The 18,824-nt window shown below is 43.1% G+C and overlaps 1 protein-coding gene across 1 annotated transcript in view; it reads left to right on the top strand.

The window, feature by feature from the left end:
- SPOCD1 (SPOC domain containing 1) overlaps positions 1-17,356 on the top strand; it is a 33,466-nt gene extending 16,110 nt beyond the window's left edge. The window contains exons 9-14 of the mRNA XM_032227104.1: positions 1,734-1,782; positions 3,866-4,007; positions 6,053-6,206; positions 8,561-8,650; positions 10,475-10,661; positions 15,811-17,356. Of these exons, the coding sequence (XP_032082995.1) occupies positions 1,734-1,782; positions 3,866-4,007; positions 6,053-6,206; positions 8,561-8,650; positions 10,475-10,661; positions 15,811-16,721 (1,533 nt within the window). The 3' untranslated portion in view covers positions 16,722-17,356. The remainder of the gene's footprint in view (positions 1-1,733; positions 1,783-3,865; positions 4,008-6,052; positions 6,207-8,560; positions 8,651-10,474; positions 10,662-15,810) is intronic.
- The last annotated feature ends 1,468 nt before the right edge of the window (positions 17,357-18,824 follow it).

The raw sequence follows: 18,824 nt of genomic DNA, 5'->3' as shown, positions 1-18,824 counted from the left end.
GTACGGGCGTACCGGTGCCTGCCGGGAGCACCAGGTACCGTTCTGGTATGGTGCTCTGGAGGGCCCACCCGCCCGCACTCCTTACCGGTATTTGAAGTTTTCAGGGCTTCCGCGCACGGAGTGTACGGTGCCTGCGCAAAGCTCCGCCAAGCAGTTGGAACATCATGGGCGGTAAGTACACATGCGCTCGTGGCGCGCGTTCATGTGGCGGACACCCGGCCACGTTGCACTGTACTGGTTGCAACGGGATCCGGAACCCACCACTTGTATGTGCTCACAGCGTGCATCAAGTGCACGCTACATCCCTGAACAAACTGGCAGTAGTGACAGCCGGAAGCCACCCCTGCTTGCTATGTAACTTGGGGATTGCCTCTGGACTCTGTTTTCTGTTGCAGTGAATTTATAGAGATTTCATCAGAAGTTTAGTTCTTGGGTAGTTTCAGTATTTATTATTTCCATGTATTTTACAAATTTTTGTGCTGATTTGGTTTTGCTTTTGCTTGCTGCCTCCCTCCCTCCCCCTCCCCTCCCAGAAAAAAGGCAGCAGCAGATCAACCAAATAAGAAAAGGTTTATATTCATGTTATATATGGTGACATTCTTGGAATTCTGTATAATTAGTGGAGCCAACATTGGAAAAGGAGTCTGGATTAGATGCTTTTCCAAGTTCCTTTTTGAGTCCTACATGCAACCTTACTCTCCTTGATATTAACATTTCCATCAATTGCCATAGAAATTAACCAAATGGGTGTTTCTACACTGGAAATTGAACTCTTGGGAAAAGGTGTCTAAAATCTAATGTTTAGATTGTTCTTACTGACTTCCTTTTCTGATATTGCTAAAGGTAGCCCTCAACTTACACAATCATTTGTAAGCTATTTGAAGTTACAACAAATGACTTACAGCTCTCCCAGTGGTGGGATTCAGCCAGCTCCCTATTCGGGAGAACCGGTTGTTAATTTTCTAAGCAGTTGGGAGAACCGATTGTTGGAAGAAATCTCAGCTTGTTTTTTTCCCACTTTCCAGGGCTAGTCCTCTAAGGAAGGCAGGAAGGAAACATTCTGATGTTGTTTCTAGCCTCATCTTTATTGCCCTGCTTACAGAAACTGCCTTTCCGGTTCATCCTTATTACATTGTAACAGCTAAGGCGAAGCGCCCATTAACCTGAGTGATGTTGAGTTGGCCATGCCCACCCAGTCACATGACCACCAAACCACGCCTACCCAGCTGGTCATTAGGGCAAAGAACCGGTTGTTAAATTACTTAAATCCCACCACTGAGCTGTCCTCACACAACATTTGCAGCAGCCCTACAGTCATCTGATCAAAATTTGAGGCTTTGGTAACCAGCGTGTATTTATAAGCGTTACAGTGTCCCATCAGGGTCATGCGATTGCTATTTGCAACCTTCTTGGCCAGCTTCTGATAAGTAAATCTAATAGGGGAAAGCTGGATTTGCTTAATGATTGCATGATCCACTTAACAACTGTGGCAAAAAAAGTGATGCAGAATCAGGTATAACTCAATTATCAGCTGCCTTCCTTATGTGATCATAAGTTGGGATTTACCTGTAGCAAACTGTATTGTTCTTGTTAGAACAGCTCCATTGGCTAAGCCCCCACCCTCCAGTGAATAGTATTAAAGCTGCAAGCTTCATTGACTTTATCATAGATGTCAACTGGTGAGGCTTAACATTAAAAGCACAGTAACTCTCCTTGTGGTACATTATTTTTAGGAATCATCGCTACTCGAGGTGCCATCATTAGATGGGAACAACCAAATAAGTAAGTTTATTTACTTGGTTAATATTTTATTGATTGAAAGCATTTATCTCGCTACCCATTTTCTCACCATGTCTTGGCTGCTCCCGTTCCAAATCAGTTAAAACCATATTAAATCTATAAAACTAAACACATTAAAAACAGCTATATAAACAATCTCAACTCTCCAAGTGATTCTAAGTACTCCTGTGCTTTAAAAGATTTGGAATTTATTTTATTTGTATTTGGAACTTAGAGTAGGGGAGGCTCACAAACTGCTTTTGGTGCTTCGGAATTTTGCATTCAAGCCACTCTAAGGGCTGGAAGAAACAACTAGCTCCAGGTTTTGGTGTAAAATCTACGGGCTGTTTTTCTACTCACTGTCATTCTGAAATGAAGGAATGGAACCGAATGTTGATTTTCAAATGGTTTCTTTTTAACCACCTTTGGGGAGTCTGCAAACCTTCAGGTGATGGCATGACCATGCCTCTCTTTCTTAGGTTATGTTACTACTTCATTTCAGAATCAGTTTTTTCCACCAGGGAATGGTATTGTCAGAGGGAGCGTGGGATGATTTGGAGAAGAAAAACCAACCTTGCAAGGGTCCAGTCCTTTTAACCAGAAAGACATACTGATGTTTTTTGAATAAATAATAAATAGAGCAATGTCAATCATGGAATCTAAGTGACACAGTGCATCTCAAACTTCAGGACTTGCTGTTTGTATATTTGTTGTTTAACTTTTTATGTTAGTGTTTGAACATGGGTTTTGAAACATTTAAAATTTAGGAGCATTTAAAATACCCAGGTAGTCTTTGTGTGGAAAGTTATGACTGATCTTTGCACTTAACAATAGTTGTAGAGTACCCAAAATCATGTGATCGAAATTTGTACCTTTGCCAAGCAGCATGTACCAATTTTTGGACTATAAGATGCACCGGAGTATAAGACACACCAAGATTTTGAAGAGGTAAAATTTTTGTACTCTGCAGGCCTCCCAAATTCTCTGCATGCCTCATTTTTTGTGAAAAATGAGGCATGCAGAGAGTTTGAGAGGCCTGCAAAGTGCTCCTGGGTGCTAGAAGGGGCAAAAATGGGCCATTTTTTGCTTGTTTTTGCCTTCCCCAGCCCCCAGGAGCACTTTGCAGGCCTCCCAAAGCCTCTGCACATCCATTTTTCGAAAGAGGGGCGGGTTTTTGGGAGGCAAAAATGCTGTATACAGTGTACACCCTCTTTTGGGGGGGAAAGGGTGCATCATACTCCAAAAATATGGTATTTACGATGGTTGCAGCATCCCTGGGTCATGTGATCACCATTTGTGGCCTTCCCAACTGATTTCTGACAAGCAGTCAATGGGGGAAGGCTGGAATCACTTACTGTATTTTTCAGCGTATAAGACGTACCTTTTTCCCTCCAAAAAGAGGCTGAAAATCTGGGTACGTCTTATACACTGAATACAGCATTTTCTGCCTCCTGAAGCCCCGCCCTTTCACCAAAATGGCCGTGCATAGCGTTATGGAGACTTTTAGAGAGTTCCTGGGGGCTGGGGAGGGCAGAAATGAGCAAAGGTCAGGCCGTTTTTTGCTCAATTTTGGCCCCCCCCCCAAAAGCACTCTATAAGCCCCCATATGGCTATGCATGCCCTTTTTTTGGTGAAAAACTGGCCCGTTTTCACAAAAAATGGGCTGTTTTTTGCTCGTATTTTGTTCCCCCACCCCCAGGACCACTCTACAATCTTCCTAAGGGCTTTTCATGCACTTTTTTTGAGAAAAGAAAACGGGCCCGTTTTGGGAGGTTTGTAAAATGGAAAAACCTTTTTTTTAATTTGCCTCTTCAAAACCTTGGTGCATCTTATACTCTGGTGCATCTTATACTCCGAAAAATACGGTACTAACCATGTATTCACTTAAACTGATTGATTCATAATGTATTCACAACATGTGATTTGCTTAATAACTATGGCAAAAAAAATTGTAAAATTGGGCACAACTCACTTAACAACCGGCTTTGTTAGCAGCGGAAGTTGTAGTCCCAGTTGCAGTCGTAAATTGAGAACTTCCTGTAATTGAAAACAACACTTAAAAGTATCTTACTTTCTGACTCTGCAGGACAGTTGGCTGCTGACAATGAGCGGCTGTTTGAGCCGGCCACCTATAAATTTACTTTTCAGCAGGAGGCAAATCCCTCTCAGATTTTGCATCAAAACATCACATGCTCCGAGATTGACAAGAGACCTCAGGATGAGGGCAGGTCTGTCTCAATTTATGATTTTCAAATGATGTGTCCACATTCTGTGAACCTAAACTACTTGAGTGTCTTGACCTTTTCAATAAAAGCTTCCAGAAATCTTAAGGAATGCTGTGTGATTCCAGCCTCTCAGCTGACTAACAAGCAAGTACTGGAGTGTATAACACCAGACATATCATTAAAAGGTACAATCATGAAACTGCAACTCACTTACTATGGCCCAGTGGTAGGATTCTAATTATTTTATTACTGGTTCTGTGGGTGTGGCTTGGTGGGTGTGCTTAGTGGGTGTGGCAGGGGAAGGATACTGCAAAATCCCCATTCCCTCCCAATCAACTGGGACTCGGGAGGTAGAGGAAAGATGGGGGTGGGGCCAGCCAGAGGTATTTATCTGTTTTCTGAACGAATCAAAATTTCCGCTACTGGTTCTCCAGAACTGGTCAGAACTTGCTGAATTTCACCTCTGCTATGGCCATGTCATGCGGGGGAATTCCCTGGAGAAAGCAATTGTGTTTAGAAGAGTTAGTGGTAAAAGGAAATCAGGCTGCCAAAGAACGTTGGTGGCTGGACACCATCCAAGCTGACACCAGGCAGAGTTTTGTAATGACAAAACTTCTTCCTGCCCCCAAATTTCCAGTCGCTATCACATTCAGGAGGGGAACACATACTGAAAGTCAAACGCAGTGAAGCCAGAGCAAAATGTGGCACTGTTTATTTTCATCTAATGGTCATCTCTAAATTATTTGAGTTTCTTAGCAGGTAAGGTTGCGTTTTGCAAATTTATTCTCCTAATTTATGGCTGATTGCCTTCCATATTCTTTTCTGGACAGCAAGAAGCATGTTTAATGGAGATTTAAAAGGCTGGAGTAGTGGTTCCTTTTTCCATCCCATGCAAATTGGTCTGTCTTCTCTCTGAAAAGAAGATATTTGAACCAAGAAAATGTGGTGCCTGTTTATTTCTTCTCTCCAGGCTTTGAATAGGAGATAAAGTCAACATTTGTCCTTTGGCCAAAAGAGCCCAATGCATTGCATTTTGGCAAAAGAAGGTATCAGCAAAACCAGGAAGAAACTGGTTAGATCTTTTTGGTCAATGCCACGCAGTTGGCAGCTAGATATTAAACCCATCCTTCATCTCTCTGCTTGCTTGTTTTGTGACCATCCCTCAAGTACATCTGTTGTGCATTTCTTTATTAAGTTTTAATTTTATTCAATCATTAAATTTATATGCTGCCCATCTCACGATCAAAGTGTGTCAGTGTGTAAGAATTTATGAACTGGAATAGCCATAATAACAAGTCAGACAATGGGAACTGTTTGGAGACGGAGACACAGGATTTGTTGTGAGCCATGTGAGACTACTTGGAGCCTGGACATGGTTTAGCTTAACTGTTCTGTGTATATAAAACTTTTTTTTGTCTTTGATTGAGTGCTCTGCCTCCTTGCTTCTTATCCTTGTCACTTCTACTTCTCCCATGTTGCAAGAGTTGCATGGGCATTATATACATGCATCATGTTTTACATTATTGTATATAAAGAAGTTTCTTCTATAAATGAATCCTGCTGAATTATTTGCTTGTGTGCTGGCTGGATTGCTGCAAACTATGACAAAGTGATTCTTTCAATTGGATCCATGTTAGATAATCTCTATTAAATGTGCTTTAGCTTTCAGTAGTCATTTCTATTCGAAATTTATTATGTAGAAATATTAGTATATTAAAATTAAACCAATTTTAATACCACTGCCTGGTTCGGCCGAACTGGCAGTGGTATTTTGGCCTGGGTCGCAGAACCAGCAGTAACCAGGCTGGCCATGCCCCTGAACTGATTCTCCAGTTGGCACTGACATTGCCAGCATGTTGTTTAGTAATGTGCATGCGCAAAGAACAATTTACATTAAAGTGTGTGCGCACGTGCATCGTGCATCTAGTGTGTGCTCATGCAAAACGCGCACGAAGCGAACCGATAGTAGTGACCCATCTCTGCCCAAAGTAGCTGGTGTGTACTGGTGCAACAGACCATGGTTTGCAGATTTCTTTCTCTTTCTTTAGGTCTGCCTTTGTTAGCACTGCAAACCGTAATCGACCCGCGGCAAAGCAGTCCAGCTACTCAGTCATCTGGAATGGGCTTATCCAGACGTTCAGTGTGAAGCAGTTTGTAGCCAAAGCATATCCTGTTTCTGGTTTTGGTCCTCGTCTCTGTCAGGTAGGGGTAGTACCTATAGAAGATAATATTTGTAGCTCAGAGTTGAATGGTGTGGTCCTTGGTACTCTCTGAGCTTAGTTGTTTTCTTGCTGATGTTTCGTTACCCAACTAGGTAACATCATCAGTGCTAGGACATCAGCGCTAGTCTAGCACTGAAGATGTTACCTAGTTGTGTAATGAAATGTTTGCAGAAAACAACCAAGTTCAGAGTGCTCTGAAGGATCCCTCTGGTAGTGGTAGCTTTAAGTAACTGAATCAGCTATGGGCTACTTGTGAGATGCACAACCGACACCCCATTTGCAGCCTCTCAGCAAGACCTGACCTGTTGCTGAAATTCAGCCACAGAATGGTCAATTTTGCCCATGTGATTTTGGGCACCTGCCTTTTTAAGTTGAAATGGGAATTACCTTCTGATTCCTCTTCTTGCCCATAATGCCACCAAAAAGGGCCAACATATTTTAGTGCTATTCCACATTGGGATGCAGTGATGGTAGCAGACAATTTCCTGATGTCCTGACTTACATAATATTAGTACAGCCACTCTTGTGCCCCTAGAAGGAGTGTGCAATTTCTCCATTATTGCACTTCTGTCATTAGAACATTACCCATCATGGCTAAATTTTAAATATATAATTACATAATGCAATTCAAATGCACTTAGTTGCAAGAAGTGGTGTCTGCAAAGAGAAACAAACTGCAATGAATCCATCCATCCATTCAGTTTTGATAACTCCACATCTCAAATAAGTGGTTTGATATATTTTTTTAATGAATGCTGGGAGGGGAATTGTGGGAGATGAAATCTCACAGTCTAAAGTTGCTGAGACTGGGAAACACTGGTTGCAGCCAGTCATGTGACTGCAATCTTTGCCAGTTTCCAGTATTTTTTGCTGGTTTTTGGCATTTGAAATTTGGAATTCAGTATTACACCCATTCATGAGAATGGATTTGCCATTAAGTAATGACTTACTTAATGACTGCAACTACTTACAACAGAAATTCTGGTTTCAGTTGTGGTTGTTAAGTGAGGACTCACTGTATACATTTCTAATGCACTCTGCTTAGAATAATGTGTACTATTTGGTCACTGAATTTCTGGAGGGATATTGTGGAATTGAGGAAAGAAGGAGCAATCAGATTAGTTATGCTTACAGAAATGCACCACAGTTATTCTTATATTCTTATGGGTGGGGCAGGCATGTTCTCCTTCCATCAAGTGCCAGGGTTCCAAATAGCATCCAAAAGTAAATCAGAGTCCAAGGCAAAGTATTGCTCAAAGTTCCAAAGTTCCTTTGAGTATTGCTCAAAGTTAAGAGAGTCATGTTGGCACATCTGGGAAAACCAGAATCTGAAAGCTTCCCGGTTTCCCGCACCTAGTTGAAAGTTCAAGATCTTGACCCCATACCCACCAGTCCATCCCATGGTCCAATCTTCCACTGCCATGCTGGTAGTTCCACCCATCTAATTCCAGTCAGGTGCAGAGACAAAAGGATGACCTTGGCTTTCTAAGAAGAATTTTGTTATGGCTTCATAGTATGTGACTCTGTACAATTCCCCCCCTCCCATTTTCCCACAATAGAAATTTCATAGTAGAATAATAGAAAGTGTGGCAGGCCAAAGACCCAAAAGAAAAGATGGCTGACATCAGGAGCTTATTAGAGAGCTTAAAACATATCTGTGGGGTTTTGCTGTGGGGTTTTGGCCCTATTGGTTTTCTTATTTTATTATAGTCCATAAGCAATGGTGGTGTGGTGGCTCAACACATGGTTAAGATGCTGGGCTTTCTGGCTGGAAAACCATCAGCCCAGGTTTGAGACCCAAGCACCATGTGATGGGGTGAGTTCAGAGGTGGTATACTGCCAGTTCGCACCAGTTCAGGCAAACCGGTAGTGGCGGTGGTGTGAAGCTCCGCCCACCCACCCTGACGTCATCATGGATCCTCTGTACATGCGCTCCCACTACCAAACAGGTACTGAAAAGAATAGCCAACCATTACTGGGTGAATTCCTGTCCTCGACCCAGCTCCTGCCAACCAAGCAATTTGAAAGCATGCAAATGCGAGTAGATAAATAAGTAACACTTCAGTGGGAGGGTAACAGCAGTCTGGGACATCATGCTGGCCACATGGAGAGATGTCTTCAGACAACACTGGCTCAATGGCCTTGAAACGGAGATGAGCACCATCCCCTATGGTTGGCAAGGATTTGCAGAATAAAATCTGCAGGGACTTCTTTATCTTTATCTTGCCATAAGGAATGCTGATAAAAAGTGTATCCACTGGATTAACCTTACTTCCAAATATGGAGCTTTCTTTTTTGCAACACTGAAAGTTTGCCTTTTTTATTTTCTTGCAGGCTTTACCAACAGTTCTTCGGTCAGAGGGATGTATTCTCCCCAAGAATGTCTGGGCTTATGTAGACAGCATATGGCCAACAAAGAGGGAGGTATTTTCATTCTTCCTTTGTTTAGGGATGGTTATTCATATCCTAACAAACCAACTTCCACTTCCAAATATAGGATACGAGCAGTGGTGGGATTCAACCAGTTGGAACCTATCCGGGAGAACCGGTTGTTAACTTTCTAAGCAGTTTGGAGAATCGGTTGTTGGAAGAAAACTCAGTTTGTTTTTTCCCACTTTCCAGGGCTAATCCTGGAAAGGATCCTGGAGGCAGGAAGGAAACATTGTGGTGTTGTTTCTAGCCTAATCTTTATTGCCCTGCTTACAGAAACTGCCTCTCCGGTTAACCCTTATTACCTTGTAACGGCTAAAGCAAAGCACCCGTCGATGTGAGTGACGTTGAGCTAGCCATGCCCACCCAGTCATATGACCACTGAGCCCCACCTACCAGCTGGTCATTAGGGCAGAGAACTGGTTGTTAAATTATTTGAATCCCACCACACGATGTGAGGGATATTGGAGGCCATCTAATCCAACCTTCTCCCCATAGTTGGAGTCCTATGATTGGGCTGAAAGGATGTGGCTGGTCAGTCACCCAGGAAGCTTGCATGCTGAAGGAAAGACTAGCACTCACAGGGTCTCTTCCTAGTCTATCTTGCCATCTTTTCCAACCAGCAGACTCCCTGTTGCCTTGGTTTTTGTTCTGTACATACTTCAAAGAGAACTTTTATTTATTTATTTATTTATTTATTTATTTATTTATTTATTTATTTATTTATTTATTTATTTATTAATTATTTCATCACTAGCCTCAATTCATTCTCAGTTTTAATCAATCTGACCCCATCTTTGGGCTGTATTCTAGTTTCATTATACAACCTTTTGTTCCATTTTTAAAAAAGTTCTCCTTTGTGTTTCTCAATTTATAAGAGAGCATCTTTTGAAAGGATGCTGGTCTCATCAGCTGTCTCTTGGTTTTCCCTTCTCTCTGGCCCTGTTTATGTTTGGGCTTTAATTATGTTGTTTTTCAAGACTCTCCCAAGCCTCCTGAAGAATTTTTTTTCCCTTCAGGATTTCCATTCTTAAAATCCTCTCTGTTTAGCTTATGGAGTCAGTTAGCTGTGTTGAAATCTGGAACACCCCCTGGGTGTAAATTCTCCACTCACAAGTCAAAGCTTTTGCAGTTTCTATTTCTTCAATTGTTTCTTATTTTTTAAAGTTCTCTGTTTTTATTCTTCATACATACATTCACAATTATACATCCTCATAGTTATTATCGATATTGTGTGTATATCTTTTAACATTTATAAATTCTTTTCTCCATCTAATTGGGACTGCTTCTCCTGCCATCCCATTCATCCATCTTATTTTATCATAACCCTACTTTTCCTTCCCTCTCCTTTTCTCCTTCCCTCCCTTCTTCTCTACTTTCTTCTTTTCTCCTCTCCTTTCTCTTTTCTTCTTCCCCTTTCTGCCCTCTCTCCTACACTTACTTCCCCTCCATGTCTTGCTTTCCTTTCCCCTTTCTTCTTTCCCTCTCCTCTCCCTGCCTTTCCTCTCTCCCTTCGCTCTTTTCGTTGTTGTGATTACTTCAATCTGATGCATTTGGGGGATGATATTTGAGCAGACCCAGTTCTTTATTTTTCTTCAGTTATTTCTTAGGTTAGGCTTAATTTGCCAATGTAACGCTTAACATAAAGTATAGTAAGTCTCTGAACACACACACTTCACAAAGAGTTTGCCTATTCCTGCAGTGTGCTGGTGGTATAGGCAGCCCCTGCTTTAAAACCATAAATTATATAGACAAATGTTTATGTTGCAAAACCTTTTTCCCATCCGCTAATGGCCTTTTTCTTACCTTTCCATTTAGGAAATGGGGGTGATACGATTTCGCCCCAGTTTATCCAGAGATTTCAATTCTTACCACACTTTGTATACCTACCTGAACAACAGACAGAGATATGGCATTGTGGAAAGCAGCCTGATGGAGATATTCCTGGTGCCATTACCAGCCTACCAATTGGTGCCTTCCCAGTTCCACCCAGTAGGTGGACCAGGTAGGAACCAGACCAGGTCACTTCTAGGTTGTTGGTTCTTAGGAAGCTGGACAGCTTAAAACCAGGAGATATATTCTTAGTAAGATAAGCTTCCTGTCAAGGAAAATGGATGCGTTTTTTTGTTTTTATTTCTTTGGCTATTATAATTTAATACAACCTCTCTGTTATGAGTTCTCTTTCAAGAGAACTTCTCTTTGTTTCAGCAGTTTTGTAGTTACCATTTCTGGACTGCAGACATTGGAATGGCCACTAGATGACAGGAAAGAGAAATGTTCTGCATCTTTTTGCTGCCATCTAGTGGCAACTGAACTTTTGCAGCAGAGGTATGAGCGCTCAAGTGAAATTAGAGAAATGAAAAAAAAGTCTGAAGAAGAAAGAGAATGGCAGAAATCAGCTCCCCTCTTCCCCCCTCCTCCCCGGCCTATGCCTCCTGCCAGTGCTGCTGCGTGTTGGAATTGCCCGTGTCTATTAAATTGGATGTCAATCTGTTCCACTGTCTATTGGTTTCCCGCGTTGTGCATGTTTTCCAGAAAAAAAGCCCTAATGCCCTGATGGCGATTCTATGGCACTCTGTAGGTAGCTGCTTTTCTGGTTTCTAGCATGCGCATGCACACTGGAAAGCTGGCTTTTGCATTTGCTAGAAACCCAAAGACCAGCTGGCCGGCACGCATGCACACGCATGTGCACCGGCCACCTGGTCTTCAGGTTTCTGGCACTCCAGCAGACATAAAGACCAGCTGGCCAGCATGCCAGAGTGCCAAAGAAAAGAGGAAGGAGACCAGAAGACGGCTTGGGCACTCTGTGCTGAAAAGATTCCTCATCACTGCCCTAATGCATCTTTTGCCCCCCCCCCCCCCATAAGTCCGGGTCTTATTTTGGGGAAAACACGGTAGATGACAGGAAAGAGAGTGTTCTGTATCTTTTTGCTGCCATCTAGTGGCACCTGAACTTTGACAGCTGAAGGATGAGAGCTCAAATGAAACCAGAGAAATGAAGAAGCAAAAAAAGATCAGAAGAAGAAAGGGAATGGCAGAAAGCAGCTAGTACTGATGATGTTACTTAGTTGGGTCATGAAACCCCTACAGGAGAATAACTAAGCTCAGAAAGCAAGGACCACATAGATAATTGCTAGGATTATTGGTATTTGGCAGAACAGGAGTAACCAAACGAAAATATTGTTTCACCTGCGGTTGACAGAGTTCTCTGATTACATGTCAAGAGAACATACAAGGCAAGTGGAAGCGGAAGAAGAATTGAACTGAGATCCCCAATCAATGTAATCAACCTGGCCAAAGTAGAAGGCAGTTCTACAGTTGCAGTTCGAACTCAACCCGAAGAAAAAGAAACAGGATCCATGAAAGCTGGCATGAGAAAGCCTGAGCGAACACAAGGTCCTGGAGGGAGTATAAATGAAGTTTTCTGTGGGAAGATGCATTAAATGGTGTCAAGAGCTTTTGCAGCTAGCAAGATTGTTAGGGAACTCAATGTTATGTCATTCTGTTAAAGCAATTCCAGATTAAGCTAACAGTTAAGCGAATGATATTTGGCAAAGGAGTCACTAGTCAGAAATGTTAGCTCTGATATGTGCACCAAGGAAGATATCATCTATGTCAAGGATGCCCAAACTGCAGCTTTGAGATCATAAAAACTCCTCTTTTGTTGTTGTTAGTTGCAAAGTTCTGTCTGACCCATCGCAACCCCATGGACAACGTTCCTCCAGGCCTTCCTGTTCTCTATCATCCTCTGGTGTCCATTTAAGCTCCCACCAACTGCTTCGGTGACTCCATCCAGTCACCTCATTCTCTGTTGTCCCCTTCTTCTTTTGCCCTCCATCTTTCCCAGCATTAGGCTTTTCTCCAGTGAGTTCTTCCTTCTCATCAGGTGGCCAAAGTATTTGAGTTTCCTCTTCAGGATCTGGCCTTCTAAAGAGCAGTCAGAGTTGATCTCCTCTAGGATTGACCAGTTTGATCACCTTGCAGTCCAAGGGACTCGCAAGAGTCTTCTCCAGCACCAGAGTTCAAAGGCCTCCATTCTTTGGCGCTCAGCCTTTCTTATGGTCACAGCTATACATTGCAACTGGAAAAGCCATAGCACTTTTGTGGTAGGGTGATGTCTCTGTTTTTTAATATGCTGTCTAGATTTGCCATAATTTTGCTCCCCAGGAGCAAGCCTCTTTTACTTTCTTCAGGGCCACCCAAGATGGACAGGTCATAGCAGAGAGCTCCGACAAAACATGATCCACTGGAGAAGGAAATGGCAACCCACTCCACTATCTTTGCCATGAAAACCCCATGGACAGTACCAAAAACTCCTTTAAAAGTTGCCAGTAATTTGTTATGTTTAATGTGACTGGAGAGGGAAACCACTGAGAATTCTTGCAGAGAAATAACATAAAATTCATATTTCACATGAAGTTCTAAAGGCAAAGGTGGACTTAGCCCCAAAAGGTGATGCAACCTTCTGTTATATCAGTGGGTCCAATTTCAATTTTGCTGGGTGTGATGCATACCAGGCCTCTTGGATGATTCAGTGTCCTATACTTTTGTATGCTCTAGGGGCAAACATGGGCATGTTGGAACTTTTATTGAACTTCGCTGAATCTCCAACGTGTGGGACGGATTACAATCAACCTCCACATGAACCGAGACTATTCTGCACTGTTGCAGAATCTTTAATGATGGGCTTTTCAGGATGTCTCCTTTCCTCAGCTGTCATCTCCCCCCTCCCCTCCTCCAATGCTGTCATTTTCACTGGCTTTGTTATGATGACCTTTGCATGCCTGTTTGGAGACAACATGGTATTTGATTGTCCTGCGGCAACTGGAACAGGATATTAACATTTCTCCATCGACATTTGGAATTGGCCTCGTCCTTTCATTTCGCATTACAAAATGCCAGAGAATCATATGCACAGCTACCAAGTGTGCTATTTACTTAGATCCAGGGCAAGGGATGAAGAGGAAGAGGCAGGGGAGCACATACCAGTTGGTCAAAGCGATTCATCCCGTCATTTTCTAAATAAAGCAGATTAGTCTCCTTCACCGCGTTGGTTTGTTTCAGATCTAAGGAAAAGATTCTGAGAGTTGTACTTCAGAGCATCTGTAGCGCACTAAGGTAAAGCATCGTACAGCACCTGTATAATGTTAGTTAAATCTTTTGGATAAATAAGGGCCAACAAGTTTAAAGACTTGTTTTAAAACCCCAAGATTACCAAAAGGTTTGCTTTCCCTTCCTCCCCCCACCCCCTCCCCTACTCCCTGTCAAGTTTGACTTGCAAACTGTTAGGATGTATTTATTATATCCAACAGGCTTCTCGTACGTAGAGCAGTAAATCACGACTCTTCAGACCAGGGCTGGGTTCTGGCTGCTGCTACCGCCAGTTTGCTCAGGGACGCACTGCGCACGAACTTGATGCCACCTGTGTGCACATGCACAATTCTTTAAAAGTGCTTCTGCGCATGCGCAGAAGCCAAAAACAAGATGAACCGAGAGAACCGGTTCGGGGGCGTGGCATGCCTGGGTCATTGCTGGTTCCAGTGACCCAGCCCACCAGGTTACCACCTATTGGGCCGAACCGGTCCGAACTAATAGGAACCCAGCTTTGCTTCTGACTCTTACAGAATGTTTGTATTCAGGAAACTGCTTATAGCACTGATGGCTAAGCTTTTTACCTTTGAGTGCCAGAAGCGGGGGGAGCATGGTGGGGGGGTTGCGTGCATGTGTGTCTACACTCATAATTCTATGTGTCTGTCCCATGCACATGTGCGTGCTCCCCCCACGTTCCCCCCGCTTTTGGCATGCGATGGCACGGTGGACCCATTTTTCGCCCTTCCTAGGCTCCAGAGCCTTTCTAGGAGCCTGGCAAGGGCAAAAATAGCCTTCCCCCACCCCTGAGGCTGAAAACAGCCTGTTTCCTGACTTATAGAGGGCCTGAATAAGGCCCGAAAATCAGCTCGGCCAGAGCTGAGCTCACGTGCCCACCAATATGTGCCAATATGTGCTCACGTGCCCACCAATATGTGCTCACTATCATGGGCTTATAGCAAGAGATTGGGGATAGCCGCCCAGAGTCCCTAGGGAGTGGGCGGCATACAAATTTTATTAAATTGGAAATTTATTAAATTGGATATGACAGCCCTAGATTAATTCCTTCAATGGAGACAGGAAGAAAACCATTTACACATAGTTTATGGCAGTCCACCAAAATCAATATCTTCATCCGCTGCACACTAAATAAATATCTCCATCTCTATCTAATCTGTGCCTATATATCTGTACCAGTGGATGGTGAACCTATGACATGTGTGTCCAAAGTGACACCCCATGTCATTTTGTGTGACATTCCAGGGTTCACCAACATCCGACCACAATTCTTCTCCCTGTTGGAATTACCAAAGAAACTGAATGAATACAAACACAAGAAATACCTTTGGGCACTACCCAAAGATCATTTAAAATGGATTCTCCCCATCCATGCCAGCATTTGTCATCTTCAAAGGCGTGATTGATGGTAACACAAAAAAGAGCGCAGCTTGCAAAAGGCAATGGCAACATGGCAGCTGCACAGTTCCCTTGTTTGCCAACTGCTGCACGGGGTGGTTGTTTGCAGAGCAAAGATCATTTTTGAGGAGCAAGCGCAGAGAATATCTGCAACCAAAGTCTGCAAAATGATAATACTATCAGCAATTGTATGTAATCAACTTTGTGTCAACCAGATGTGCATTGGATTAGGAATGAATATGTAAAGCGTTCCGTCTCTTTTGTTCAGGATGTATATGTGTATATAAGAGACATGCCTGTAGGGTCAAGTTAGGCATTTTCCAAATTTTTGACATGCCAAGCCCAAAAGATTCACCGTCACATTGCCATATATGTGCATGATTTAAATTGTAGTTGTTTACTTCCTTCAGAAAAGAGAGTAGAAAATTGGCTGTTCTCTTCACAGCCTTGAGAATGGGAAGGAGATGCTTAAGGTTCACATTATGCTTCTCCCTGGCATGAGAACTACAAATTCCTGCCCCATGAACTTCATTCTTTTCGGTATTGGCAACCAGCAAAGAGAAAGGGCTTTGTTTAAAAATGTGTGAGACGCTTGTGAAGTTGTCCCTGGGCAAGTCCTTTTCATTCCATGGCTTTGTTTCTTTCAACAGGACTTGATCAACGCCACCCAGCTTTGCTGCTAGGGCTGATCCTGCCCAAAAGGACTAGTCCGGACATTCTGAAGACAAGTCATGATCTTCCACCTAAAGCCAAGAGAAAGAGGGTCACTTCTAAGGTCAGCCTGGAAAACAGCCGCTTCACTGTCCCTTCACATTTACAGGCAGATGTTGGTCAGGAACAGACCCCGCAGCCTCTGTGCACAGGGGAGCTTTCCTCAAGCTTTCCAGAGCAAGAGGAGCTGACAGTTGATGGTCTTCTCGGTCTCATAGAACAGCTCAAAAGAGACATACTGTGTAGAGTGCCTTCCGCTTCTTGCCCCCAAGATGCAAGAGATGAAGTCCATCAAACTCCTTTGGGCGATACTTTCCATTCAACAGCAGATTCTGCTTCAACTGGAGAACAATTGGGCAATTTAACCCTGGGAACTTGGGGATCACGGCCATGTCCGAGTGGGGAAGAGATACAGTTTTTTATCGATCCAGATCTATCGGATTTCTGTAGCCTGCATGGGCCTCTTTTACCTTCTGGGGTTTTACATCCAGATCAACATGGAACTCCTATGGCCTTACCCTATGGAGCACAAGGGATAAACACCTTTGGGAATCCACTTCCACCGAGTGTCCTTTGTGCTGAAGCCGTGACCCCTGTGGAAGAATGTCAGGCTCAACTTCCACCCCAGATTCCTTATGCTAACACGATTGGAGCGCATAACCCATCTGTGCAGGAAACCTTAGGTCTTCTCCAATATGTGACACAGATGCAGTCCAGCATTCAAAATCTTGAAGCCCAACCATGTAGTCTCCTTACACAGGAAATGATCTCTGCATTGTCTCAGATTCCAGCTGGGTTAGAGTCGTTTCCAGTCCAGCAAGACGGGGGATACTACATAGGACCAACCTGAGATGCTTGGGAGGGTGACAGGTATGATGGTGGTGGCTGAAACCTGCAAAATAGAGGACAACTCCTCTTTGAGAGCAAACAGGGTAGAAATAAGGGTAGAATAAGCTGCAGGTGAAGGAAGTTTCATTACTTTTTCTTAACCTGCTTGCATATTTATTCCTTATAATTCTAAGAGACGGGGGTACATTTAGGTTTCAATTGTGCGTTGATTGGGGTTTAAAAGTTTATTTAGATCAGCGTTTCTCAGTCTTGGTGACTTTCCCAGCCAGCAGGGAATTCTGGGAATTAAAGGTCCACACACCTTAAAGTTACCAAGATTGAAAAACACTGAGTTGGATACGGTAAATTACCCGAATCCTAGTATCTCTATCTCATACCCTGGTTGTGACAAACAGGTAGCCAATTGGCTCACCAGAAACCATTGTAAACTCATGACTTAAAATGAGCATTTTCCATGAAGTTCATGGGAATTGGCATTGAGTAATTTCCAGGGCAAAAAAGAGATGGATAGTTTTATGGTTTTATGTTATATGCTGATGATTTTGAATATGTATGTTGGGCAAGAGGCAGATTCCATGAGGAGAATGAGAATTGCATTGGGGGTTGAAGTTATTGTCTGAATAAAAGACAACTGTTCCTGACGTTTATTTCCATGTTAAGAAACAATTCAAAAGTGTTTTTTAAAATAAATAAATAAATAAATAAATGTTTTATTATGTGTTAAATGTTTTGTAAGATTATGGGGTTTTGAGTTTCTTTTTAAAATCTTTTTTTCAAAACCTGTGCTGAGGTAAAGAAAAAGTTGGAATGGCTGTTTTCTGAATAGAATCTCAGAGTTGTGTGTGTGTGTGGACTTCAGTTCCCAGAATTCCCCAGAAAGCATGCTGGCAGTTGCAATCCACATCCTAAAGTTGCCAAGACTGAGAAACACTGGTGTGGTCCAAGTCCCTTCTCATTGTAGGATACATCAGAACAGCGGTCCCCAACCTTTTGGGTGCCAGGGACTGGTTCCATGGAGAGAGTTTTCCGGCTTCACTTGTTTGCGTGGTCCGGCTTCTGGCATGCCCTGGCCTGGTGCCGGTCCACCTACCAGTGGTTGGGGACCCCTGCATTAGAACAATGTTTCTCAATTGTGGCCACTTTAAGATGGCTGGACTGTAACTCCAAATATGCTGACTGAGGCATTGAAGTCCACACATCTTAAAGATGCTAAGAGTGAGATACACACTGCAACAGACCATCTCTGAAACAGAGGCCTGTTCAGCCTCTGTTTGAAGACTTCTACTTGGATGCTACTATTGTTAAGGAAATGCTAAATAATTGCACCAGGAAAAATTTCTCACATTCAGTCTCCTGTTTAGAACCATGATACTCTACTACGTGGTGGCTCAGTGGCTAAGATGCTGAGCTTGTCGAACAGAAAGTCAACAGTTTGGCGGTTTGAATGCCCAGTGCTACGTAACGGAGTGAGCTCCCATTACTTGTCCCAGCTTCTGCCATCCTAGCAGTTCGAAAACAGGGAAAAATGTGAGTAGAAAAATAGGGACCACCTTTGGTGGGAAGGTATCAGCGTTCCGTGCGCCTTTGGCATTGAGTCATGCCGGCCACATGACCATGGAGACGTCTTCGGACAGCGCTGGCTCTTCGGCTTTGAAATGGAGATGAGCACCGCCCTCTAGAGTTGGGAACGACAAGCACATGTGTGTGAGGGGAACGTTTACCTTTACCTTTGTACAGAATAACATTATAAATGAAGTTACCATATGTCTAGGAGAACCACTGATAGAGCATAAATCACATTCTGTGTGAAGGGAGGGAAGGAAGGAGGGAGGGAGGAAGGGAGAAAGGAAGGAAGGGAGAAAGGAAGGAGGGAGGAAGGGAGGAAGGAAATACTGGGAAAGTAGGAATATCCTCACCTGAAATTGAAATAACAAGGAAGTGCCAAAATAAGATGAGCATTGCCCCCTAGAGTCGAGAATGAATAGCACATTTGTGTGAGGGAAACCTTTACCTTTATCTTCCTTACCTTTTGTTTGTTTCCTTACCTGTCTGCAAGTACAGGTAGTCCTTGACTCACAACGGTTCATTTAGTGATTATTGTTAC

The sequence above is a fragment of the Thamnophis elegans genome, chromosome 12 (assembly GCF_009769535.1).
Source record: "Thamnophis elegans isolate rThaEle1 chromosome 12, rThaEle1.pri, whole genome shotgun sequence".
Lineage (NCBI taxonomy): Eukaryota > Metazoa > Chordata > Lepidosauria > Squamata > Colubridae > Thamnophis > Thamnophis elegans.
This window is presented reverse-complemented; position numbering and strand designations above follow the sequence as displayed.